General features: G+C 41.5%; 1 protein-coding gene across 4 annotated transcripts in view; it reads left to right on the top strand.

Moving 5' to 3' along the window:
* CDH18 (cadherin 18) overlaps positions 1 to 27,563 on the top strand; it is a 560,265-nt gene that overhangs the window by 344,778 nt on the left and 187,924 nt on the right. For all 4 annotated transcript variants that reach the window (XM_061589839.1, XM_061589822.1, XM_061589830.1 and 1 more), the window contains exons 4-5: positions 3,645 to 3,939; positions 21,626 to 21,745. In XM_061589839.1, the coding sequence (XP_061445823.1) occupies positions 3,645 to 3,939; positions 21,626 to 21,745 (415 nt within the window). The remainder of the gene's footprint in view (positions 1 to 3,644; positions 3,940 to 21,625; positions 21,746 to 27,563) is intronic.

Genomic DNA, 27,563 nt, shown 5'->3' with positions numbered 1-27,563 from the left:
GAGTGGCTGCATCTAGCAAAAAACTCTTGCGATTTTCCAGGTTCCTAGCCTTGTTATCAGGTTATTTCTGGTATCATTTATCATGGAAATTTGTGCTAAACTTGCACTACATTCAGCTAGAATTCCAGAGCTAGCTTGTACATTGTGTGAAAGATGAAATATAATGTACAAGTTACCAGGTAAGCAATGGGATAATGGGATAAAGTGCAGTGTGAAAGCAGCCCTAGACTGAGGAACCATCTACCCACAGTGTCTCTGTTTTGCCTAGGATTCAGTCACTTTAGTGGCCCTCATCCAACCCATCACCAAGTACAGGCACTGATTTAGGACTTGAATGACTTCTCCTGATTCAGATGGTACTGAGAGATAGGGCTGGATATCATCAGTGTACTGCTGATACCTTGACCCAAATCTCCTAATGACTGCTTCATACAGATATTAAACAACATTGGGAACAGATGGTATCCTGCAAGATGGTATCCTGCGACACCCCATGGCACAACTGCAAAGGGGGTGGGGAGACAATCACACAATGCTATTATTTGAAACTAACCCTAGAGATAGGGCTGGAACCATTATAAAATAGTGCCTCCAGAACCCATCCCACCAAGTCGGCTTAAAAGGATACCATAATCAATGGTATTAAAAGCTGCTGAGGGATCACACTCCCCCTGTGTCCTCCTGCTGATAAAGATCAGGATGACCAGGCCTGAACCCAGATTGAAATGGGTCAAGATGATCTGTTTCATCCAATAGTACTTGCAACTGCTGCGCCACAACTATCTCAATTACCTTCCCTAAAAAGGAGGTATTTGTGACCAGGCGGTAGTTGTCACAAACCAGTGAATACAGAGTGTGCTTTTTCAGGAGTGGTCACATAAATCCCTCTTTCGGGGCAGCTGGGACCACCCCTTACTGCAAAGATGTGTTGACCACACCCTGGATCCACTTGGTTATAACCCCTTAGCAAGTTTTAATCAGCCAAGAAGGACAAGGGTTGAGAAGACACGTTGCTGGTTGCATCATCACAATCACTTTGTCCATGTTGTCAGGTCATATCGACTGAAACTGATGCCAAGAAGTTGCAGCAGATGTTGTGCTGGACACCTTCTTGGGGGCTACAGTAAGTGTGGATGGGGTGTCAAGATTGCTATGGAGGCAAGCAACATTATCCTCAAAGTGCCTCAAAATCATCCAGTAGCTCCAGTGAATTGCTACTTCTGGGTGCAGCGGAGGCAGAGAAGTGGCCTTCTTCACTACCCTCGCTACCACAAAGTAGGCATGGTCATGTTGTTTCATTCATGCCCGATCAGCCTAACAGCACGTTTTTCATCACTTATGCTCTAGCCATCATCCAGCCTGTTTCATTGCCCTTAGTTCACTAGTGTACCAAGGTGCAAAATGGACTCCACAATGGTGGAGAAGGGTGCTCAAGGGCAACTGTGTCAAAAGCCCGACATCTCATTTTTCTACAGCTAATGGGAACTCCGTGTGGAGCCACTTATAATAGAAGGAAGGATGGAAAATGTGAGAACTTGATAATAACAATACCTTTGTTGACATCTATTTTACTGCATAAAATAAAGAGATATAAAATACTAACCCTGGGATTCAGAGAATGGGCTGGATTTTTTAAAACAAAATCATACAGAACCTCTTCTGCAGAGTTTGGATTCCATCTTCAGAAATTCAAGAATAAAAATCAGAATATTTCACTATAAGAAAGTTTTATCAAGGGAAAAGAGCAGAGGTGCCTCTGGCACTTTATTTCAGCAGCTGCTTTACAAGTGGAGTGTAAAAAGTACATTTGAAGATCAGAAATTCTCAGATTCTACAAACCCTAAGCCATTGTATTCTCCCTCTCCCTCTCCCTCTCTCTCTCTCTCTCTCTCTCTCACACACACACACACACACGCACACGCACTCATGCATGCACGTGCTTGCACCATACAGGTTTTCCATTAATAGCTACCTGGCCAATTTTAGCATATCTGAACATTTGCAAACAGTTGAATGCAGAACTGATTTTATTATTCTTACATATTTTACACCTCAGCCTTTGAATTCAAAGTTGCACAAAACTGACCCCCTTCCCTTCCCCTACCAATATTACTTTGCCCCCCTTATAGAGCTAAGGACTTAATACTACCAACATTTTGCCCTCATTGGGAAAAGTCCCTAGAATGGCACAAGCTAGACATTAAGCATGTTATCAGGATTTATCGTAAATGTATGAAGACCTTTCATTTGCCTAATTCTTCTTGTGGCTTTCCAGCCTAGCCCCATGGGTCAGGAAGTCTCTGATATAACATGTGAAGGGAGTCCAGCCCAAGGTGTGCCACTGACCCCACCCACAATATTGCAGAGCTTCCCTGGCCTCATCCCTTGATGTCCACACATCTTAGTGTGGACATCTAAGCCAGGGAAGTCTATCTGCAGGAAGGTTAACTGTAAAATCTGGAAGAGAGAGGTAACATCAGTATTTGGAATCTCTGTTTTCTTTTACTGGGACACATTTTTGGAAGCCTACTAAGGTCCAAAATAAAATGCTTCACAGTCTACATGAGATCAATGGGCTGTCCCTGTGTCAAAGAAAGAGTTGACTTAGACATGGTATGCCTGACAATTTCTTATTAATATTACTGAACTGTATTAATATTGGTGACCAGTAAGTGGGTTCTGCAGCAAAAAAATTGCAGCGCAGAGTTCTACTGTTCAGGGTACTTGCTAGCCAATGATGCTATTTTCCAGGATACTCCATTCCCCCTATTCCTCCGTTTTCTTCTGGCCTTATTGCTGCTAAGTACCTCCTTTTCTAGACATCTCAAAATATGGTTGCCTTAGCAAGTGCAGACAGATGGATATTTGCTCTTCCCTGGTCTTTCCCAATGTGCATCTTAACTGAGCTAGAGGCCATCATGCTAACCCATTGCTCCTCCAATTCGATACAATATGCAGCGTGCCTAAGGGAAGGGATTTAGAAGCTCATATTGGAACTCCTTGCTTTATAATGATCATCTATGTTGGGAATCAATTAAACAGTTTCCTGTTTCTGCAAAGCTCTTCCCCTTCACATTTACCTTGGGACCTTGAAACATGCAATAGCATCGTGTCGATTTGCTTCACTGCTTGTTTTTTAGCCCTTTCTCCCTAACCTGAGGATAAGCTTTAGGCAGCCCTGCCAAGCAATTTGCCTTCATTGTATTTTTGATGATCGGATAAAGTAAGAGTTTGTTTTGGATTAAAGAGGCTCATTCTGGCAAAAGTTTACCTTTCTGTACCCTTAAGCAGTGCTGATGACATAACAGCTTTTCCTCACCAACTGAACAAGTCTGAGCCATAATAAGGTATTATATTACATATTATGGGCATTATTCAACTAAATAATTGCATGAGAGGAATGACTTATGCATATGCAGTGAAACATTCTTCCATCTCCTCTCCCCTTGGGCACCCGAAACCATCCTCAAATCTGCTCCGGAGGATTGGGGGAAACCCCAAAATAGGCTGGGGGATGCAGGAGGAGGAGACGAGAGAAATGTTATATTGCACAAGAAGAAATCCTTATGCTGATGGAACATTTGTCTTAGCGCTACATTGGATACAATCCTATGTATCTATCTTACCTTTTTTTCCCCTTACAGCTGCACTCCAATTCCGACAAAGGTGATGGATCAGTCAAATACATCCTTACAGGTGAAGGGGCTGGGACTATCTTTGTTATTGACGACACGACGGGAGACATCCATTCAACCAAAAGCCTAGACCGGGAAAAGAAAACCCATTATGTGCTGCATGCACAAGCTATTGACAGACGGACAAACAAGCCACTTGAGCCTGAATCAGAGTTTATTATCAAAGTACAGGACATCAATGACAATGCGCCAACATTTACAGATGGACCTTACATCGTTACTGTGCCAGAGATGTCTGATATGGGTAAGAAGATTAAATGAGGAGTTGTGTTAGTATGTTGATGTTTCTGTAGGTTTTACCCTGCCATTTAACAGGCAGTTTGGCTTGCTTTTTTGAGACACCTAAGTGATGTGCTCTTAGGTACATTGGTGTGGTTTGCTGTAATTCCTCAGGGACATTTGGAAGGCACTACATATGATTCCTCGCCCTCTTAGAGCTTTCTCAACTCCTTTAGGATTGCAAACATTCTTTTCCTGGTAAAGATCCAGTGCATTGTTTCAGTTGGGCAACAGACAGAAATGGGGATCAGGGAGCTCTTCTTGCCACTGTATCTCCATGCTGGAAGGTGGGAGTAGGGAACCTTCACTATGATCGGCTGTTCTCCCTCCCTCCCTCCCTCTCAGGCCTTGGAAAGCATCTTCCAGTTGTCAATAGAAAGCTAGATTGTTCAAATAAAGTTGCTATGTTCTGCTTGCCACGCAGTAGTCTGTGAATCTACTGCTCAGCAACAAGGAGAAAAGTGATGTAGCTGGCCTTGTTTGGAGCAAAGAGTTCTGCAACTTTACCCTGCCTGTTCTTAAGTTCTGCTACTGACCTGATGGTGAAATGAGTGATTAGGTGTAGTCCTTTATAGAGAATAATTAGGGTGCTTTCACACATGGGGCTAATAGCGCTAGTTTACCAGATTAAAAAGGTAGGCTTCGTTCCATATTTCAAAAATCCCTTTCACACTGCAGTACCTGTTATACTGGGATTTTGCGCAGCAGTCGTTCACACAGAGCACAGTCCCCCCCCCCCCCAATTCGGCCTCACACGACACCGGATGAGCTGGTTTGAGGCCTGTTCTTTCAGTGCATGGGGGGGTTGAAAGAGGCGCGATCACGAACGCGATCAGCTGAGAGGCGCGGCAGCGCAGCAGCAGCACAGGCTCTGCAACACAGGCTCCTCTCTCAGGAGCAGCTGGGATCGGCTGGGAGGTATGGCGAAGGATGTTGGTAAGGGCAGGAATGCACTGCATGTTGGGAGGGCTGTTGGTAAGGGCGGGAATGCACTGCATGCTGGGATGGCTGTCACGTGAGCAGCGGCAGCTAGTGCAAAACTCCTGCGATCTTCCGTGTCCTGGCCTTGCTATCGGAATTTTTGAGGTATCATTTATTGCAGAATTTAGCGCTAAACTTCCACTACATTCCACCAGAATTCTGGAGCTACCCATTATGTCGTGTGAAAGCTCAAATTTTATGCGCAAATTAATAGGAAATAAATCGTCAGAGTAACGGAATAAAGTGCAGTGTGAAAGCACCCTTAGAAGCCCACAAACCTTCCAAGGGGATTTACACAATGCACACAATTGACACGTTATATCTTTTTATTTGTTTTTGAAGCAAGGACCTCCCCAGTCAAATTTGGTTGATTTTAAATGTATAAATAAGAGCTCATTGGAAGAATATCAAAGTAAATTGAGTTATTGGCCTCTCATAAACTTTATTATTATATGTGTGTGAGAGAGATGCCTACGTGTACGTTGATGGCTTATCACTCTGAATCATGATGGCAGTCATTATGATTGCTCATGATAATGTGTCAGTCATGGCAGACAACATCAACATTTGTTTATATTGGGCAGAAAAGCAAGAGAAATGTGAATGGTATGGTAATGTGTGAACTCTTGTAAAACATAAAACCTGCTATGATCAAGAAAATTGCCACACTTGTTCTCTTCCATGTAGAAATGTGTGATGGTGCAGTTAGGCTGCAGATTCCCTGTTGATTAGATAAATCTAGTTAGTATTATCAAGCAGTGCAACAGGTGAAGACCGTGATACTATCTATGCGGATGACTGGGATGATTTTCCTGATCCTGGGGTAGTTTGGTTTGCTGTTGTTTGTGTGTTTGCTTGTCTTTGCTTCATCATGCCAAGTGATAAGGAGAATTTACCACACACTGGAGTAGATGTAGTCAAATATATGGTAAGATATCTGTCTGTAACAATCCAGGGACAAAGAACTTGGTCTACCAGTAGCCAAGTAAAACAGATTTTAGGGGCATAGAAGGGAAGCAAACACACAATAAAATAGCAGATATGTGACCACTATTATGTCCCTTTTCAGGCATTCTTCCTGTCACAGGATTATGCCCCTTCTCTTGCATCACCATTGTCACTCCTGCAGTCCTCCACATGTTGGGGGAACTTCTCCAGGGAATCAGGCATACTTCTTTCCCAGCCCTGTTTTCAGAGAACTTTTTTTTTTCTGGAGAAGCCAGGGATTGAAACTAGGATCATCTACATTACATACAGAGTACATGTGGCCAGGGCTGGTGCCAGGCATGACTGGCCCCTTGGGCACCAGCCTGCCCTGGGTCTATGGTGCTCTAGCCCAACACACACACCCATATAGGCGGCATGGGGCTAATAAGTCTGCCTGCCATCCCACCATCCTCTTGTGTTGTGTGAGTGATGTGCAGTCATAGCACACATGCCTGCCATCAACAAAGATGGCAGCAGAGGCACCAGCTCCTTAGGGAAGACCCCGCTGCCATTGTGGGTGATAGCAGGCATGTGCGCACAGTGTGCACAGCATTCACACTGATGGGAGAGGTAGGTGGGGCTTGCATGTGGGCTTATTGAAGCCCACACTGTAGTGGGGGGTGCCTGGGAGCTCTTTCTCCACAATACGCGGCAGGTCGGGTTATAGGACCCGACACTGCTGCGGATCATGAAATGGAGTACCACCCTCCCACCCTAAGGAGGAGCCCTTCAAGGGCCCCTCTGGGTCACAAGGGCCCTCAGCCAGGGCCCAACCTGGCTGCCTTCTGGTGCCGGCCCTGCACATGGCTCCACATTGAGGGCCCCAAACCTGTAATGCTATTTCCAAAGCTATCCTCTTTTTCTCTCTTAGCTATGCTAGCTGTTAATAAATAAAAACAATTAATATACTTTTAAAAAATTAAAAGGGGCATCTTTTTAATCAGTCAGAAGCTCTTGAGTAATGAACCAATAAAATATTTCACCCTTAACATCTTTATCCATAGTTATATATCAGGGTGGATAACATTTTTTAGCCCAAGTGCCTCATTCCCTTATAGGCAATCTTCTGGGGCAATGGTGGGGTGGGGCCAGAGGCAAACGTGGGTGGAGCAATGGCTGTGACTCATTCCTACACACACAAACCTTGCATCTTCCATCTAGGCAAGCAAGAGGCATTATTATAGTGCAAGGACATATTCTAGTCAGGTAAAGTCACTTGCATAGGGTGTGGAGGAGGGTCAGTGAGTGGCATAGCCTGGGAAGGGGCATGGTTTGGGAAGAGTCCTGAGGACTGGACCTGGTTCCCCACCCCATTATATATTTGTATAATGTGAAGATAGCACAATGTGGCCACTGCCAGTGGACCAAAACCCTAGAGACTGTTCCCCTTGCTTCCCAGGCATAACATCATGGCAAGAAGGAAATCAGTCTGGCTCCATCCATTGGCCAGAGTTGGTGCAGCTGCAAGGAGCTCATTTCCCTGCATCCTACCAGATGCAGCACTCAGCTCCAACTGCAGAGGTAAAGTGGAAAGGACACTCAGACCCCACCCATTAGCCAAAGGAAGAAAAAGTCAGTCAGTCCGATTTTAATTTGAGGCCAATGCCATTACAATGCAACTTACAAAAAACAAACAGGACAATCCAAGAGTAAGTTAAAATATATCAGTTTGCAGAAATCCAAGTTGCTAACACTTAAAATTGTAAAGTTCCCCAAATTGTATAGATTAAAAATTCTGTCAACACTTTTTTGGTTCAAACTTGCTGCTAGTGTGTACAAACCTAGCTTATAGGTAACAAAGTCAACTATGTCAGCCAGCAACTATCTATTTTTGAACTATTTGAACATAAGAACATAAGAAGAGCCTGCTGGATCAGGCCAGTGGCCCATCTAGTCCAGCATCCTGTTCTCACAGTGGTCAACCAGGTGCCTGGGGGAAGCCCACAAGCAGGACCCGAGTGCAAGAACACTCTCCCCTCCTGAGGCTTCCGGCAACTGGTTTTCAGAAGCATGCTGCCTCTGACTAGGGTGGCACAGCACAGCCATCATAGCTAGTAGCCATTGATAGCCCTGTCCTCCATGAATTTGTCTAATCTTCTTTTAAAGCCATCCAAGCTGGTGGCCATTACTGCATCTTGTGGGAGCAAATTCCATAGTTTAACTATGCGCTGAGTAAAGAAGTACTTCCTTTTGTCTGTCCTGAATCTTCCAACATTCAGCTTCTTTGAATGTCCACGAGTTCTAGTATTATGAGAGAGGGAGAAGAACTTTTCTCTATCCACTTTCTCAATGCCATGCATAATTTTATACACTTCTATCATGTCTCCTCTGACCCGCCTTTTCTCTAAACTAAAAAGCCCCAAATGCTGCAACCTTTCCTCGTAAGGGAGTCGCTCCATCCCCTTGATCATTCTGGTTGCCCTCTTCTGAACCTTTTCCATCTCTATAATATCCTTTTTGAGATGAGGCGACCAGAACTGTACACAATATTCCAAATGTGGCCGCACCATAGATTTATACAACGGCATTATGATATTGGCTGTTTTATTTTCAATACCTTTCCTAATTATCCCTAGCATGGAATTTGCCTTTTTCACAGCTGCCACACACTGGGTCGATTGACCTTCTAGAAAATTATGCAACTAATAGGAATCTCTCCCTAGGTGAGCTGTATAAAGGCCAAAACAAGACAGAGTATACCATGTCTTTGTTTTGGTCTGATCCTCATGCACAGAGACGGTAATTTCTTGGCCTACTAAAGAATTTAACAGTCAGATATTCATTGGGCATAATTTGAGGGGGAATTATTCCCACAGATAAGCAGCTCTTTTATGGTCAGATTTAATTTTAATATATCAAACTGATGGCACACATGCATGCTGTGTGCTCGCATCCCTGCCATGAACCAAGATGACGGCAGAGGCTTCAGCTCCTTGGGGAAACCTCAGCTGCCATCTTTCTTAAGGGCACTGCTGCATGTGCAACCGCAGAACAAGATAAGGTAAGGAAGGGAATGGCGGCGCCCCGAAGCTCTCACCGTGCGTGAGTTGCGGAAGGGGAGCACTGAGGCCTGGGGCAGACTTTTACCCTGGATAAAATACACCCCTGTCTCACGCCCTTTCCGATTGGGAACCAATCGGTTTCTCCATATTCTGTCCTTACAGTAGCCTCTTGTCCAGAGTATATGTTATGAATCAGGACAATCAGATGCTGTGGCACCCCCATTTCTTTTTAAAGCATTCCATAGTTTTTCATGATCTACACAATCAAAGGCTTTGCTGTAATCTATAAAGCACAGGGTGATTTCCTTCTGAAATTCCTTGCTCCATTCCATGATCCAACGTATGTTTGTGATATGATCTCTGGTGCCTCTTCCCTTTCTAAATCCAGCTTGGACATCTGGCATTTCTCATTCCATATATGGCAAGAGCCTTTATTGTAGAATCTTGAGCATTACTTTACTTGCATGGGATATTAAGGCAATAGTTCGATAATTACTGTATTCCCTGGGATCTCCTGTCTTTGGAATTGGGATAAATATTGAATGCTTCCTGTCTGTGGGTCATTGTTTAGTTTTCCATATTTCTTGACAAATTTTGTCAAAATTTGGACAGATTCAGTCTCAGTAGCTTGTAGCAGCTCTGTTGGTATGCCATCTGTTCCTGGTGATTTGTTTCATCCAAGTATTTTAAGAGCAGCTTTCACCTTAACATTCTAAAATTTCTGGTTCTTCATCATACGGTTCCTCCATGAATGAATCTGTCATCCTTGCATCACTTTTATAGAGTTCTTCAGTGTATTGCTTCCATCTTCCTTTTATTTCATCTCGGTCAGTTAGTGTGTTCCCCTGTTGATTATTCAACATCCCTACTCGTTTAAATTTACCTTTAATTTTTCTAATCTTTTACAATAACTACTATAATAGTTCTCCTTGTCCCTACATACTAGTCACATTTAGGGTTCTGACTGTGTTTCTGTCTTTTAAGAGTTTCTTCAGTCATCCATTGAGGTCTGTCTTTTTAACTAGAGTTATTGTCTTTTTGCCTTCTTTCCTGGTAATGTCTCTGACTTCACTCCATAATTCTTCTGGTTCTCTGTCATCTAAGTTTAAAGCCTCAAATATGTTCCTTATTTGATTTTTATGTTCTTCTGGGATGTTATTTAAATTGTATTTTGGCATTATGATTGATTGTTCTTCTTTAGGTTTACTCTGATTTTTTATATTCTCAGTTCATGATCTATACTGCAGTCTGCTCCTGGTCTTGTTTTCACAGAAAGTTTGGAGCTTCTCCATCTTCTGCTTCCAATTATATAATCAATTTGATTCCTATATTGACCATTTGGTTGATGTCCACGTGTACAGTTGTCTTTTCGGTTCCTCAAAAAATGTGTTTTCAAGAAACAAATTATTGGCCTCACAGAATTCAACAAGTCTTTCTCCTGCTTCTTTTCTGTCTCCTAGGCCCCATTTCCCCACAATTCCTAGTTCTTCTCTGTTCCCTACTTTTGTATTCTAGTCCCGCATGATTATCAGCACATCGTGTTTTGGTGTGTGATCAATTTATTCCTGTACTTCTGCGTAAAATCTCTCCAGTTCTTCTTCTTCTGCCTTTGCCGTTGGAGCGTAGACTTGGATGATGGTTATGTTAATAGGTTTCCCATTTAATCTCATTGATATCACTCGCTCAGACTTTGCGTTGTAGCTCCTATTTGCTTTTGCTACATCACTTCTCACTATTAAAGCAACCCCGTTTCTTCTTAATTTCTCATTTGCTGCATTTTAATTCACTCATGGCAAGTATTTTAATGTTGATACGTTCCATTTCTTGCTTGACAGTTCTAGCTTTCCCTGGTTCATGCTTCTCATGTTCCATGTTCCTATTGTGTGTGTCATACAACTCTGGACTCTCCTTTCACATCTGTGCAAATCAGCCTCCAGGCTTCCTTTCGACTTTGAGCCAGCTACGTCATTAGTCACAGCGCTACTCGTACTTGTCTTTTGTTCTTCCCCAGTAGCTTGGTGAGTGCCTTCTGACCTGGGGGTCTCACTGTGGGCAACCTATCCCAATCCAGGAATGGCTTGAAAAGGCACTCCCACTCCTCAGTGACTATGAGTGCCTTTTAAAGCCATTCCCAGACTGGGATAGGTTGCCCACAGTTGTCCATGCATTGGTAACCTCAAGATTGGATTACTGCAATGTACTCTACCATTGGTGGTGAGGCTACCATTGAGGTTAGTCTGAGACTGCAGCTACTGCAGAACACTGCAGCTAGATTGCTTGTAGGGGCAAGCTATAACATCTATTTGCAGGATTTCTATTGGCTGCCAATCTGCTACCGGGTGAAGTTCAAGGTTTTGGTCCCAATATATGAGACCTATACTACTCAGGATCAGGTTACTTGAGAGACCACCTTGTCTCTTATATACCCAGTAGGACTGCATTCTGCAGGACAGTTTACCCAAAACACAATAACTTGGAACAGAGCTTTTAGAGTGGTAGTCCTTGTTCTGTGGAAGAGCATTTTTGTTGAGATATGAGAAATGCCCTCTACCTGCCTTTTAGGAAACAATTGAAGACATTTTTGTGCCACCAGGCTTTCCTAACTGGATGGATAGGCGTATGCCATAGGTGTTCATTTTGTATTGTTTGTAAACCTGTTTTCAGTTTTAAAAACAGGTTTTTAAAGCTGTTTTTATGATATGACTGTAAATTTCCTTGAGACGTATATGTAACGATGGATGATTCATAAATTAATAATATTAATAATAGGCCCCTTGAATTCCTCCAGCATCTCTGCTTACAATAGAGAAGCAGAAGAAGCTTAAAGAGAAGAGGCTTAGGGTATGGGCACTGCTGTAATCAAGTATATTAAATCTTCCAAATTTCAGACAGATCCCTACACTCAGGGCTGAAACAGAGGAACACAAAGTGCCTCTAAAAGGCTGAGACTCAGATCACTTCTTTATAATGTTCTTTGTTTACTATTTGCTTTGGGATGCCTTCATTTTTCAGCCCTCGGCTGCCTAACTAATTAGACTAATTGATTTTATTCGTTTTACTTTCATGGCAGAATTGTTACTTGTCTCTCAAACAGAGCTGTTAATAAATAGTGATGGGAGTCATTTGTTTTATGTTTGGGATGAATAATTAAATGTCCTGCCTTCCAAATATTTACATCTATCCCTAAAGAGAGATAATATCGCAAAACAGTTTTTTTATATGCTGGTTTTCTGGGAATGATGTGAGAGAACTCAGTATTCACTCTGTTCCTAGAAGTAACCAAACTACTTTCAGAAAAAGGCAGAATTTGCAAAAATACTATGAGTTTCTATACTGAATGTCCTGTTGTCTTTTAATTCTTTCCTGGTGTAGGTATAGTATCAAAATCAATGATTAAGGTTGTCAAGTTGCCACATGTGTTTATTATTTGTCTTCTTTCATTTGTATCCCACCTTTCTTCCATCGTGGAACCCAAGTCAGCGTACATGTGGTTCCCTGGCAGTCACCCATCCAGGAGCTTACCAGAGCCAGACCTGATTACCTTTAGCAAGGTGGTGGCCTCATGTGCCTTCAAAGCATAGCCTGTAGAAAATGTGTTTCTCTAGAAATGTACCGATGGAGCAGAATGGGTACTCATGGCTGTTCCTGTCCATTTCTCTCTCGGCCCTTTCCTCTTCCCTTCTTTGCCACCCGTTGTAGAACAAACACGGAATCCTGCCTGGTAGTACAAGCTGAGGAAAAGAACAGATAAAAGGACCAGGGGGAAAATGAGCAGGTGTGGTCATATTGTCTCCTATTTTATTAGTATATGAAAAGGCAAACTACTCTCTCCAGGGTGCAAGCATAGTAACGATCCAGGAAATATAGGGTCATCTGAAAGTATTGTCAAAGTTGCAGCTGTTTTATTAGTCTCAGATGGTGGAATAGGGGCCTTAATTCTTAATTGTTTCAAATGCATGCAGCTCTGTCACTCTCCTGTGGCTCTGTAGTCTTTCATGTCAGTAGCAACCAAGTTTACTTCCACAAACCAAATGTTTAAAGATGGAATATTGTCCACTTTCAGAAGATCCAAGGGGCATTACACAAACAGGTCAATGCATCCCACTCTTTGGTATATCAACAAAATTATTATTCAGTAAGAAGAACATAAGACAGTGGAATAAATTCAGGGGGAATAAATATCAAAAGTGAAACAAAAATGAGTAATGCCTGTGGCTGCATGGGCCTCAGCTGTATACTATGTTTACTTGAATTGTATATGTCTATGTTTTGCTTTTTGTTTATTGACTCAAAATCAATAAAGGCTTTTTTAAAAAGAAAAAAGAAAAGAAATGGAATATGGCCTGAAAAAAAAGCAAAAGTAGAACAGCTTCTGAATATATTGGACAATATATTCTGAATATATTGAAACAGCCCAAGCAAAACAAAGCACCTTTTAATGCGGGTGAGATTTAAGCAAGTATAAAATTCCACTGTTTGAATAAATTGGACTTAAAAGAACTTAACTTGACTGGATCATATCAATATGTTTAAACAACATGGATATGAACTAGCTACAGATTACTGCTATCACAATGAGACTTTCCCTCCCTCTCCTCCCCCCCAACCCACGTGCCCCATGCCATCCCCATATCTGCTCTAGAGGGTTGGGGGGAAATCCAGAACAGATTAGGGGACATGGAGTGGGGAGGAGTGCGGAGAACATTCTGTTGTGCACAGAGAAAACCTTGTGTTGATGGAACATTCACTTTAGCACTACATTGCATACAACCCTATGCCACCATGGGACAGAATTAAGTGTGTGCTTATCTTTCCCATTGAAAACAAAGGGAAATACAAATGTCTATCTTTGTCTAGATTGTCCCCCTTTTCCTTGTAAGGAAAACGCACTTCCTTTCAAAATATATTGTTAACTGAACTCAAATTGATCTTTAGATTGAACCATAGGGGATGCCACAATTCCTGTGATATCCCATACAATTGAAAGGACCAAAACAGGGCGTTTGTGGCAACAGCTTCCCATTAGTGTGAGCATTCAAGTTGTTCCTTAGGATGTCTGTTGTACAACTGACACCATTTTGGATATCTACTTATGCAGGAGATTTCCTTGGGAGCAACATGAATTCTCAAACTGGCCTGATTTACCTTTCTGCCACAGCCTCTGTTGCTATTATTTGTTTGCTAGCTTTAATCATTTATATCCCAACTTTATTTTTTGCTCAAGGCTGCTTACATAATAAAACAGCAAACCAATAATAAAATCACTTTTAAAATAATATCAAAAAATTTAGAACACATCTGCATAAAATATGTCAGCTGAGAATTAATAATAAAAAGCATTGTGTAATTAAAAAAGAAGCTTTCAAAGCCCATCAGAAGAAGACAGAGAATGGGTTTGTCAGAGCTTCCAAGGAAGATAATTCAGTAGTTGCCGAGCCACCACCTAGAAGAGCCTGAACCTGTTTTTCCCCCTCATTTGTTCTTCACTTATAACAGGCCAAAGAGCAAAGCCTGAACAGTTTCTAAATTGTTTTACTGTTTTGTAGACACAAAATACCGTGTAAAAACTATTTTGCTGCAGCAACAGCAACAAGAGTAGCAGAAAGGAGGCTGGTGTGATTATTCAAATCCCTCCCCCCCCCCAAGATTCTGTGGCCTGTAGGGACAGCATCACCTGGGATGCACCAAGGCCTTCTAAGGTGCAACTTATGGTCCATTATCTTTATTTTTCTATGTTTCATTAGGGCCAGCAGTTAACGTCAAACTAAAATTAGAAATTGGTACAATGGAAATAGATAAATCTAGGTAAATAATTGACTGAACTAGACTTGGTAATAATGCCATTTGAAGGGCTGACTACCATGGTTTAATTAAGTTGATTGGTTAAGTTTGATTGAATTACGCTTAATTTGGTTTTATTTCGCACCACATTTGTTTTATTATAACTGTTCTTCCTATTTTATTGTTCTATATTGTGAAGACCATAAGCTTTAACTAATAAAGTTGAATTGATTGAATGTCCTTAAAGCAGTTTGTAGAAAACAGACCATTTAAATGCCATAGTACAATAAATAATGCACAATAAAAAAATATAACACATAAAACATACCAATAGGTCTATTAACAATGTTGAATACCAATAACATCAACGTTATACCTACTTTAAGCAATTCATCCAGCAGTTCATATTAAGAGACGTAACAGTAAGATAGCTTACCCACATCAGCTAGCAGCAAAAAAAGAAAAGTTAAAATTACCCTAAGGAGAAGCCTCCAACTAAGCATACTGGCACTATAAACAAACACAACCAAGATGTGCAACTAAAAGCCTCACTCTTGCCCTGATCATCCCTCCTCTCCATGGGACCTTAATTCTAGCCCCCAAATACATAACCAGAAAGCCCACCCTCCTGCAACAGAAAGACACCCTCCTCTCCCTTGTCCTATATCCTGAGCCAAGAAAGGGGACCTGCATCATCTTAGGAAATTCCCTACAGGGTGTTTCTAGGTAGCAAGATGGAAAAAGCCTCTCTCTGGGCTGTTATCCTCCTTTGATGCAGTACAGCAGCCTTAACACACCCAAAGTAGCCCCAAGTTTGATTGATTAGTCCCTATTTACCTTCCCAAGTTTTATAACGAGACCCAAAAAGGTCAGAAAATCTCCTCACACTTCCTTCTACCAGCCACTCCCTTAGCAGTGCCCCTTGAATTTCCTCTGGTGGTTACTTCAGGTCCCCTGCAACAGATCCTATGGTCATTGTTATATTCCATTTGTAAAATTATGAGACATGGCTTTTAGATTAAATAGTTATGTTTATTTAAAAAGTCAGATGGGAGAATTTTGTATTTGAACAGAAGTGCCTGATGTCTGATTTCTCACATTTCATACAGTTTTAATATTTGTGTCGCTTTATATCTAAACCTCTTTTTTTGTGTGTGGTTGAAGTGAGGTGTGCATGAGCAGATGAAATAAGCATATTTTCTCCCAGAAAATCTGTTAATATTATTCATAGATAATGGATTCTAAAATGAAAATGTGGCTATCGTTCTGTATTAAACATTATGGTTTAAAATAATCTGCAGTCTCTTTAATATTGATCTTTTTAGTTAGTTAAAGGGAATACAGGCAGAAGATCCCCACATAGTAAGCTTATTTATTTCTCATTCTGCCCCCCCTTCCATTATACACCCAGACGCAGTTGAAAGAAACAGAGTGGGGGGGGAAGAGGGGGGGAGAGAGAATTGGTAGTTTTCTAGAATGAAAGCTCAGGACCTTTTTTCCAATTACCCAACTACTTGAGTCCATGTGCAATTTATTGTTTTGCTGGTGATACTCATTGCCTGCATAAAACAAAATTAAAGTTGTATCTTGTTGACTTCTTTTTTAAAAAAGAGAGAAACAGAGAGAAAACAGTCTTGAGTGGGTAGTCAGATGTCTGGAGATTTCATAAGGCTCTGCCTTATTTTCACTCCTCAGAGTGTTAAAAGAGTATTGCCTCAACATTGATCCATCTGAGATTTTAACAGTGCACCAAAAGGATGGCAACTCATGCATACAAATTTGCATTCTCAGCAGACATTTGCCATTTTTTTTATTAAACTGCCTCATTAAACATTAAAGATTTGTCTGCAGAGACACAGATTGAAGTCTTCCCTTTTTAAGCTTCTCATTGCCATATAACTTTTGCAAAATCCCAATGCTAAAGCAGTAGCAAGAAAGAACTAGTATAAAGCTAGGGGTGTCTCCTACATCAGTGTAATCTGAATGTAATAGGTAGGGATGGATAAATCAGTTGATTTTTGGTCCATGACACATTTCCATATATTTACCCATTAGTACATTCAATCCTGTTTCTACATTGATCTGCAATTAAAAATGAAACAAAATCACAAAATGTTTGCATTTAAATATGTATATTCTCTCAAAATATGTTCTGAAACATTTGGGAACTGCAAAAGCCAGTGAATTAAAAAGGTCCGACCTGTACATTAGTCCAAGAGGTACAGACCAGGTGAGCTCTTATCAGAATTCACAAAGAATCCCTAGAAATTGATTGAGGCAGGATGAAAACCTAAGGCTGGTTTTAAATTTGTTGAATGCAATCCTATCCTTTGTCTGCTGAGAGCAGAGCATTAAGGCTCCCACCATACTGGGTGCATGGCAGTCCACTAGCTAGCAACCAATGACTGCCACTCTGCTCATGGTGACATGTTCATGGAAGCTAGTCCTACTATAAGTAAGAGAGACAATGAATGCCATAGACAGTGAGGTTCGTGCCACTTGCCACTTCTTCAGAGGAGGTATAGAAGCCATGAATCTAAACATGCAACAAGTTGGAAGGAGAGAATAAGGCAGGCTGTCCCCTCCCTGTCCTTTATTCCTGGATACCCCTTTACTCGCCCATACACAGAGCCTCCGCACCCTGCCCTTTGCAAACAAACGCAGGAATGTTCCTTTATTTAGTAAAGTAGATTATTCCCAGGCTTAAGATGAAATGGAACAATTCCAGAACCTGCTTTAAAGCCCCAGCAAAGCCTTGGAATATATTGGTATGTGCGCCCCACTTTCCCAACCAGTGAGAATTTCCAGGGGCAGCACCTGCCCAGGTTTGGTTTCATTTGGATAGATCACTGGCAAGGCAATGTGTTCATGTATTATTTGAGTGCATTTGTAAATATATAAATTGAGCACAGGTAGGAAAGACAGTATAGCATTCCTGAAAAGAGTAAATCCATTGTCCCAATAGAGCTCCAAAAGAGATGCCAGAAGGTGCTCTCCAGTGTTCAAAAATAGTTCTCTGCCATGATCGCTACACCAAAATGCTTCTGTTATTCTTCCCCACATGTAAAGGATTCAGTCAGCACCTCCTCACAATTATTATTTTTTTTTTGGGGGGGGAAGATGAATAATCTTTGCTAAAATGGCTTTTACCTTCCTGAGGTGTCTACTATTATTTCTTAGCCATTCTGGACCATTTCTCTCTAATTTTACTAACAATGGATGTAGTTGGCAACATGACCACTGATTAATGAGGATTTTAAGCAGCCATTCAGGGCTTATTAATTGTTTTCTGTCCAAACAGAGACTCCTTCACAGTAATCAAATCTGTAATTCTGTAACAATATTTACTAGCAATAAAGAGTTTGTTTGTCAGTTTGTTTCAAACACATTTCTGAACGATCCCAGCCAATTCATACGTATCTGGTCATTGGCCAAGGCTTGCCTGCATTTCACACAGCCTTTTGATGGAGCCTTGAGCCCTTGACCTCTCTTTCTAAAAATTAAGTATGGAGTACATAATACCCAATCTGCAGTTTCTAAAAAGCACATGGGGAATACTTTGGAGTGTTAATTGTACACTGAATAATTTAAGCTTCTGTGCATAAGGGGGGGAAAGTACCTTTTTAAAAGATGTAACACAAAGCTACCAAATATTAGAGAGATGTGAAATCTTTCCAAGAAATTAGAGAGGAAATGTCCTTAGGTATTTGTGTCCTGTCCCCACCAACCCTGCCATGCGGCTCAAAGTTCTGCTTTGATATAAGAGCCAAAGAGTTGTCTGGAGGTCAGAGATGTTCAGGGTCACAGGGGAGCTGTCCAACAAGAAGTCACAGGGAGCACAACAGGATCAAGTGTTGCTTTACTTAGAGCTCCCAAGTAAAGTGTGCTTAGAACTGTAATGTCTTTACAAAAGGGATAGGGAACCAGATGAGGAGCCTGTGGCCCTCCAGATGTTCTTAGATTACAATTTATATAATCCCTGAGCATTGGCCATGCAAGTTAATGCTGATAGAGTTCAGGAACGTCTGCAGGGCCACAGGTTCCTCATGCCTGCTTTACAATGTAGTACACCACCATAACCCAACAAGTGGCAAGAACTGGGGTGGAAAATTTACAATTGGCAATGTTGAGTTATGCATGACCGTAGGGTGTCCATAATTCCTGATCTTTACAGATGTGTTGACTGTCTCTGTGATATGAAAATCCTTTCTTTTTCCTTTGGTTTTATGAGCCTTACTTTATTGCCAGGGCCATAATGGTCAAGGTCATAAGTATCTCTTGCAATGAACAGTGCTGGCATTACAGCGTAAGTTGTGTTTATATTGTAAAATGTTTATAAAGCTTGCTATCAAGGATAAAAAAAAATGTAGAACCAGAGGGGTGGAGTACTATTTATATATACTTTTTTTTTCATTTTTGTCTGCCACTTTTAATATGTCAATTCTTAATTACCTCCTCTTTACAATTGCATCTAGGCTGGGCAATGGAAGATTGTCATGTCCCCAGAATATACGAGATAATCATCCAATAGTGAGGCTGCTGCCATTTTACGCACCACTTCGAAAGTTTAGTTAGAGGCTCTTTTGCCAAGACATTTACATATCAGAGGTACAGACGCTGAAATTTTGACACCCTAGCAGCTCCAGAAAAAAAATTAAAGGGGCACAGATGGGATAAAATGTATTTCTCAGGTGGTAGTGGTACTGAAGCTTTGTCTCACATGGTACATTTCTGGAAAAAAAACAGTATACAAATCGAAGCCTGGAACAAGATTTTGCAGTGTAGAGTGTTTCTGTTCAGGTGTCCAGCCACTTCATTTCCTTCCCCTCTCCAATTTGCCTTCCCTTCCCAACAGTCAGCAAGCATTTTGTACCCACTAAGCATGCTCTGTTTGCAGCATTCAATTTGAATTGAATGCTAATTCAATTAGATTTTTTTTTGGGGGGAGGGAGTTGGGGTGAACACATTTGTGCCCAATTCCAGCTACATTAAGATACTGGATTTCTCTGAGCAGCTTTTCACTTGCATTCCTGGAGACATTTAAAAATCGATTCTCAGTGTGAACTAGGAAATGACCTCTCCAGACAATTAGATGGTTGCCTGTTTGCTTTTTATATCTAGGGGTCTTTGCCTTGGTCCTCTCCTTATGAGTCAGTTATTTGCATGTGGAAAGTTTTTTTCTTCAAGTAATCACGGGGTCCAGTTATGGGGGGCAGGTGGGGGCAAGCTATGCTTGCCCCATCACTCCCATCACAGCTTTTGCCTCTCAGGCAGTTGCTGCTATGGTTGCCTCCATGGTTGAGTCAACCCTGCACACTAATTATGTGATTTAAGTTTGTCTTAAGCAAACAACAGTCACCCATGAGGGTAGTTGGAAAACCTGTTTGTGATATGCCACTGGCACCTGGTATTCTAAGAGGAGAAGAAAGGTCAAACACTCCAGGGGACATGTGCAAGTTCTTCGGCATGTCTAAAGTAGTCTTTTTTTAAAAAAAATCCTGGACACTGCTTTCTAGAGCTTTTTCTCAGAATCTAATGACCCACAGGAGGCTCCCTTCCATGTAATATTAGAGGAAAGGGGGCTCTCACAGTAACTGCATGGAAACATATTATCTGCTCTGTAGAATCATAATCTCTTAGCTGAATAAAAACAACCTAATTAGCACATCTTGGTGTCATTTTTTTCTTGCTTATCTGAACTCATTTAAAAGAAAATCTCCTCCTCCCCCCCCCACACACCAAGTAAACACAGGGGGGTAACAGCACATTTTGGGGTAGTCAGCAGGATGAGAGCAGATAAGCAAGATAAGAACATGATATAATCAGTATGCAAAAGGTATACAAGATATGAAAAATTTTACCACCCACTACGGGTGAGAAATAGGTTTTCAAGATGGAGTCCATCAATGAAAGATAGATTGAATCTGGTCCAATACTATGCTTGGTAGCAGCTACTGCAATATGGATTTTTGCTAAATATCTGTCTTGCATGTAATATGTATTATATTCAGGTCCTCTACTAGTAATGATATGTAATATTCTGGCATAAAGGGAGAATTTTAGATTTGAGATGGATTATAATGTCATTATCTGGAATGTGTGGAATCCAGCAGTTGTCCTTTTGATGCTCTATCTGAACGTATTTTGGGGTCTGAAATGGCTTAATAATACAACATGCCATAATAGAAAGTAGAAGCTTGGTAGAACTGTATAAGAATGAATTATGCATCTGAAGTCATAAGAGAGCTGATTCATGCAAAAAACATGTCTCTGCTTTGAAGAGGAGTCACCTGACTGAGCACAAGAGGCAGCCCATAGGTTAGACTGCTGACTCATCCTGTCTGAAAGCTATATAAGAAGATTAAGGAGTACCATCAAGAGAGTCTGCATGAATCACCAGCAGTTAAGAGATCAAGGAAGGATGGAGTGTGACTCAACAACAGCTATTCTTAAAATCTAGAGAGGAAGGCAGTCTCCCCAGTAGCTGACTCAGATTATATGTTTTCTGTTCTGTAGAATTACACTTATGTAATGCATAGTTGCTTTGATTATTCTGCTAAGTAACTAATAAACCCACCTAATTAGCACAGCTGGTGTCAATCCTCATTGCTTATCCAGAATCATCTAAAAGAACCCCTTTCTAGAAATGAGAAAGGCATCTGGCAAGACACATGACTGGCTTGCAGAATCAGTCTTCAGCAGAAGTTGAACTCCTGGTTCTCTTGTACATTCTTCACAAGAAAGTCTGTAGTCTACTAAAGGAGTATTTTGAACATCTTATTGGGCAGGATCTAACTGTCTCAAGAAAAGTGTTAGAAAGTGCACTGCTAAAAAGCAGGTTTTGCATATGAATCAGAGTTAACATATGTCAATTAAATGATGTTTTCTTGGATATCTCAGGTACCTCAGTCCTTCAGGTGACAGCTACAGATGCTGATGACCCCACCTATGGAAATAGTGCTCGGGTGGTGTACAGTATTCTTCAGGGACAGCCATATTTCTCTGTTGACCCTAAAACAGGTATGTGTCTTTTCCATTGTGCATGACAAGGCTACAGGCATATTTAAGGAGGTTCTCTCCCCCTGTACTATATCAGAATTAAAATGTATATACAATATGTACTATTAAAATGCTGCTGTTGTTATTGTTGCTACAGTACCAAAAAATTAAAAGTACAACCTAAAAACAAAGCAAACTAACATGGAAACCCAACAGCAGTTAAAAACAAGGAGGCAGCAGTTTTAAAAGGAGATCACACAATAGAAGATGGAGAGCCATTGGACTGCACTCTCTTTCTGGCTCTAATTTCTCCTGCCAGCCTTAGCCAGGGTTTTCTCTTAACATACGAAGAGTCCTGCTGGATCAGGCTAAAGCTGCATCTAGTCCAGCATTCTGTTCCCACAGTGGCTAGCCAGATGCCCATGGGGAACCCACAAGCAGCACCTGTGTGCAACCATGCTCTCCCCACTTAGTGATTTCAATCAGCTGGTATCCAGAAGCATACTGCCTCTGACAGTAGAGTATAGCTATTGTGACTAGTTAGACATTGATACCAGTTAGACATTGATACCATCATCCATGAATTTGTCTAATCCTTTTTTAAAGCCATCCAAGTCGGTGGCTATCATTACTTCTTTTGGGGAGCAAATTCCATAGCTTAACTATGTACTGTGTGAAGAACTTTCTTTTCAAACCTGTATCTGAGACTGTTTCCATAGTTAAGAGGAAACCTCATTAGTGATAACTATAAATAGGATTGTTTGTTTATTTAGCATTTATCTAAAATGTCAGAATTGCTGCAATGACTAAACTAACAAATTGCAGGAGAGTAAAGAAAAACAGCAGAAACGAGACAAATTAGTATCAGTTGGTCATCTTGAGTTTTGTAAATAATGGTATGGTAAAATATGAAAACACTAACATTAAAAATACCTGCTTTGTTTACCCCCTTTGCTTTCTTCTGCCACCATTTATTTCAAAACCTTTGTTCACCTTTTACCTAGTAGCAGTTGGTGGGGCGGTGAGGACATTATATACCTGGCTTCTGCACGCCAAGCATCCCTGCCACTCATCCAAAAGGAGGAGGGGCATGGTGCAGGCCCAGCAGATTGACTCCACCACTGTGCATGCAAAGTGCGTTGCCCCTCACCCTCTCTGTAAGTGGCTATGATGCTTGGGGTCCAGAAGTCAGGTACGCAATGCCACCCTGCTTTCATTGCCTCATCAACTGCTACTGCTTTTCCCTTTCACATACACAGTCAGTGGATATAGGCATGGGATAGACAGACCACAGATTTGTACCTAAAAGTTGAAGACAGATCATGTAATTTATTAAAAGTTTGTGTAAGCAAATATATTTATTTGCAGGTAAGTTGTATAATAAAACTTGGTTTTATACTTGATACAAGTTGCTGTTACTTAATAGGGCTACTGTTGCTTTAAATAGATGTTACAGTCTTTAATGACATTGCTGTTTTAAGAAGTTGTCTAGGTGCTTGCTCTAGTTTCTATCCCTATGTGAATAACACTAGACAATTAACCTATCCATCTCCAACCCAGTCCAGAGGGATTTAGTTGAAGTCTTTCCTCTGGTCAGGGTTTACTTTCCCTCAGATACCTTTCAGGCTTTTCTGAGGTCTGCACCAGAATTTCTCACTCTGGACAGGAAACAGCTGCTTCCTTAGATCAACTATCACCTGCTGACATGATGGCCTTTGCTTTCCTCAAAAGCTGCAGCTGGAGTTTTCAGCTTCTGTCTTGCAGACCTTCTTAGATTCTGCCTTCTGTGATTTCAGCTTCGAGGTTGACTCTCCATCTGTGTCATGTTCTTTTCCCAGGTTGTTCTTAAATCCCTCACTGAACCTCTTCACAGTCCACCAAACACTGCTGAGCCTGTGTCATATTCCCTTTAGCTAGGATCCTCCGGCCAGTCAACACATTTCTGCTGGAATTCCAAACCCTCATTGGCCTATAATTATGGACCAATGGGTTTGAATGGAATGCTCACTAAATTACTGATCATAAACTGACCCTTTGGATTCTACTAAACTGTTCGTAAATGTTGACACCTCACATGTGCCTTTTTATTACCTTAGCAACAGGGAGCCATTGTGATTGTTTAACTGCCACTTGGCAGACTGCTAGTACACCTCATATATTGTGCATCTTTGTTCTACCTCTAGCCTGGAGTAAAATTCATCTGCTGCTCATAGAACACAATTCATGTATCAGAGGTACTGGTGTACAAGCACAAGAATTATTTGGGCCTTTATAGACAAAATGACTTGATGCCATATACAGTAATAAAAATGAATTTTATAATGTTATCTAGGAGCTGCAGCTAAACATGTATGGTGTGGCTCATTATCTGTTGCTTTACTGATTGTTCTGCCCCATGTACAGTATGCTGAAATTAGAGCTATACAGTGGCGTCACTAGGGTTGGTGTCACCCAGTGCAGTAACTCATGGTGTCACCCACATGGACCTCCTCTCGTACCAGACCATACAGAATCCTTAGTAATGTTTTTTGTACTAATGTTACTTGTAAATCTTAATTCCCGTATGTCACTGAATGTAATGGCAATAGTAGTGACATAAACAACTAGCAAAATTAAAATTACACCTTTAAATTACAATATCATACGCACAGCCTAAATGTATTTACATTTACATAGTTTCATGTGGTTAAAGTGAAAATTCTGTAAGAAAACAATAGAATTCTTTGTTATGTTTACTCAGAAGTCCCATTAATTTACAGCACAATCCTAACCATGTCTACTCAAAAGTAAGTCCTAATGAATTCAATGGGGTTTACTCCAGGTACATGGGATCAGCATTCCTTTACTCCCAGAAAAGCAAGTATTGGATTAAAGCTTTCATATTGGAAAGATTTTCAAAGCACTGCCCTCTCCAACAGCCCAGGGTCTGACTGCTACACACAAGAGAAAAAAAAACTTTAGCCCATATTCTTACTTACTCAACTAAAGACCTCAAAACCACCATTTTGATGTTGTAATGAAGCCTAAGCACTGGCTGGGTCAACAAATCACAAGCCTGGCTCCCCTTATTGGCTACAATCCTGAAAGGGCAGGATTAGAGGTCAGAGCTTGGAAAAGTTATTTTTTTTGGAACTATAACTCCCATCAGTCCAATCCAGTGGCCATGCTGGCTGGGGCTGATGGGAGCTGTAGTTTAAAAAAGTAACTTTTCCAAGCTCTGGCTAAAAGCTGCTATACAGATCGGTTAAAAAACCGATTAAATAGTTGCGGGGGGGCTGACGTTTTGGTGTATATCTCAGGAACCAGACGACCTAGAAACTTAGTTGTTGTTTTTTAAATTGAAGCTGAGAGTCCGGAGATTAAGGTAAGTTAGCTGGAGACCCAGAGGGGACCCCCCAGAACCAGAAACTCCAGCCGAAAATTGGACACTTGGTAACCCTACTCCATCTTTGCACCCCCTGATTGGCTGCACCCCGACCCCCCCTTGGTACACCATTGAAACATGCAGCGGGTTTACAGAGGCAGTGCTTGCCTGGGCTGGAGGTTTGAATCTCCCGCTCTTTGGCTGCAGAGCAGTTTTTCCCCCATCCTGCCTGGGAAGCCACTCAGGGACGCAGCCCAAGAGCAGGCAGGGGATTCAAACCTCCCGCCTAAAATTCACAGCTGATGAGCGGGCAGGCCAGGCAGGATGGGGGGAAAACTGCTCTGCAGCCAAAGAGCGGGAGGTTCCCCAAGAGGGAAGTGGCTGGCGAGATGGCTGCTGCAGGGCTGAAGATAGAGATAGGTGCCTAGGGGCAGCTCTAGGTGTCACCCCCCCCGATGGTGTCACCTGGTGCGGTCCCACACACCCCTAGTGACGCCGCTGGAGCTATATGTTTAAGGTAGGTTCTGAAGCTTCTATGCTGACTATGAATTATGATGTCCTCGCTTCAGTTGTCCATGCTCTGGTAACCTCCAAGTTAGATTACTGCAATGCACTCTATGTGGGGCTGCCTTTGAAGATGGTTCAGAAACTGCAGCTTGTACAAAATGCAGCCGCCAGATTAGTAACAGGGACCAGACTGTTCGAATAAAACCGATTCTGGCCCACTTGCATTGGCTGCCTGTATGTTTCCGAACTCAATTCAAAGTGCTCGTTTTAACCTATAAAGCCTTACATGGCTTGGGACCACAATACCTGATGGACCACCTCTCCCGATACAAACCCACCCATACACTATGTTCCACATCCAAGGCCCTTCTCCGGGTGCCTACTGTGAGGAAAGCTGGGAGTCTGGCAACAAGGGAGAGGACCTTCTCAGTGGTGGCCCCCAAATTATGGAATGATCTTCCTGACAAGGTGTGCCTGGTGCCAACACTGGTATCTTTTCGGCGCCAGGTCAATACTTTCCTCTTCTCCCAGGCATTTTAGCATGTGTTTTTAAATTGTTGTTTTTTTTTAAAAAAAAGTGTTTTTAAATTTGTATATTTGTTTTTAATGTTTTTAATTGTTGTAAACCGCCCAGAGAGCTTGCTGTCCAGCAATTTAAGTATCTGGTTTTGTGTGGAATAAAATGGAATGCTAGTTTCAAAGTCTGTGTTGAGGGAAACCTGGGCTTGGTAGCTTTAGACATTTGAAGGGGCTGCAGCTCAGTGGTAGAGCACATGTTTTACATGCAGAAGGCCTCAATTCTCAGCATTTTCAGTTAAGAAGATTTCAGACCTCAGAGCTGGAAAAGTTGTTTGCATGAGTGCTTGGAGAGCAATTGCCATTGAGAGTAGATCATACTAATATTTCCAAGCAGCAAAACCCTCTCCTTAGAACAGTTTGGGAGACAGCGGGACATTCCAACCTGATTTTTTCATGTAAAATATAGGTGGTCTTATGTGCTGCCTAGTCTTGTTTACAGCCTACTCCATTCACACGAGGACACCAAGAGTGACAAGTTATTTGAAGATAATGTGCAGAAAGGATTTACTGAGTAAAGGTGCTCAAGAAGAGAGCTGCGATACTTCTATGTACTTGTATTATTTATGGTAGAGGTTGGTATTTGGTTGTATATGGTAAGATGTGTTAGACTAAGCAAACTTGCATGTTCCTTTTAAAGGATATTTGGGAAATATCCCATGTACCTGTTTACCAGTGAAACTATTCCTATTTCACACATATTTTTTTAAAATATCAGACAAGAAGTTAGTGAAGGGAGGGTGAGTGAGTGAGATGGAATGTTGGTGAATGCTGTGCATGATTGGTTGAGAGGATGCTGGTTTATATTTGAGTAATAAATGACAGTGGACACTTAGATAAGAACTAGTTCTGGAAGAGACAGGGTTTGGTTCTTGAGAGAGTTAGAGAAGGCTGAGTTTATGAGATAGATAGGAACTGGGTCTGGGGTAGTGAGGGTTGGAAGAAAGGTTCAGTAGTGGGTAGAGAGGAAGGACTTAATTATATTAGTTTATGGGAACTCAATTAAGTGTAAATTTTAAGAACTAAGGAACATAAAATTGTGACCACACCCTTGAGAACCAAAGTTAAAAATGATCTTGCTTGTATTTTTGCTTTTTGTTTAATGAACCTGTTTGGTGTTAAACACTTCCCTGTTTATTGGCCAGCTATCTGAGGACGCTTATATCGGTACAGAAGGGTTGTAACAGCAGAGGAGTTAGAGAATCACAGTAACAGCTATGGGAAGTCAGTCCATAGCTGTGGTCTTTTGATGGCACAAAGATGCATGGGGGGGAGGGTAAGGATTTCCTAGTGCCTGCACAGTAATAAGCAGAGGCATTGTTTATCTGTAGCATGTGTGAGAGAAAAAGAAAATCATATCCCAGCTTGCTAAAGGCTGTGGTATACTAGGGG

Source organism: Rhineura floridana, chromosome 1 (genome assembly GCF_030035675.1).
Source record: "Rhineura floridana isolate rRhiFlo1 chromosome 1, rRhiFlo1.hap2, whole genome shotgun sequence".
In the NCBI taxonomy this organism is placed as follows: domain Eukaryota; kingdom Metazoa; phylum Chordata; class Lepidosauria; order Squamata; family Rhineuridae; genus Rhineura; species Rhineura floridana.
This window is presented reverse-complemented; position numbering and strand designations above follow the sequence as displayed.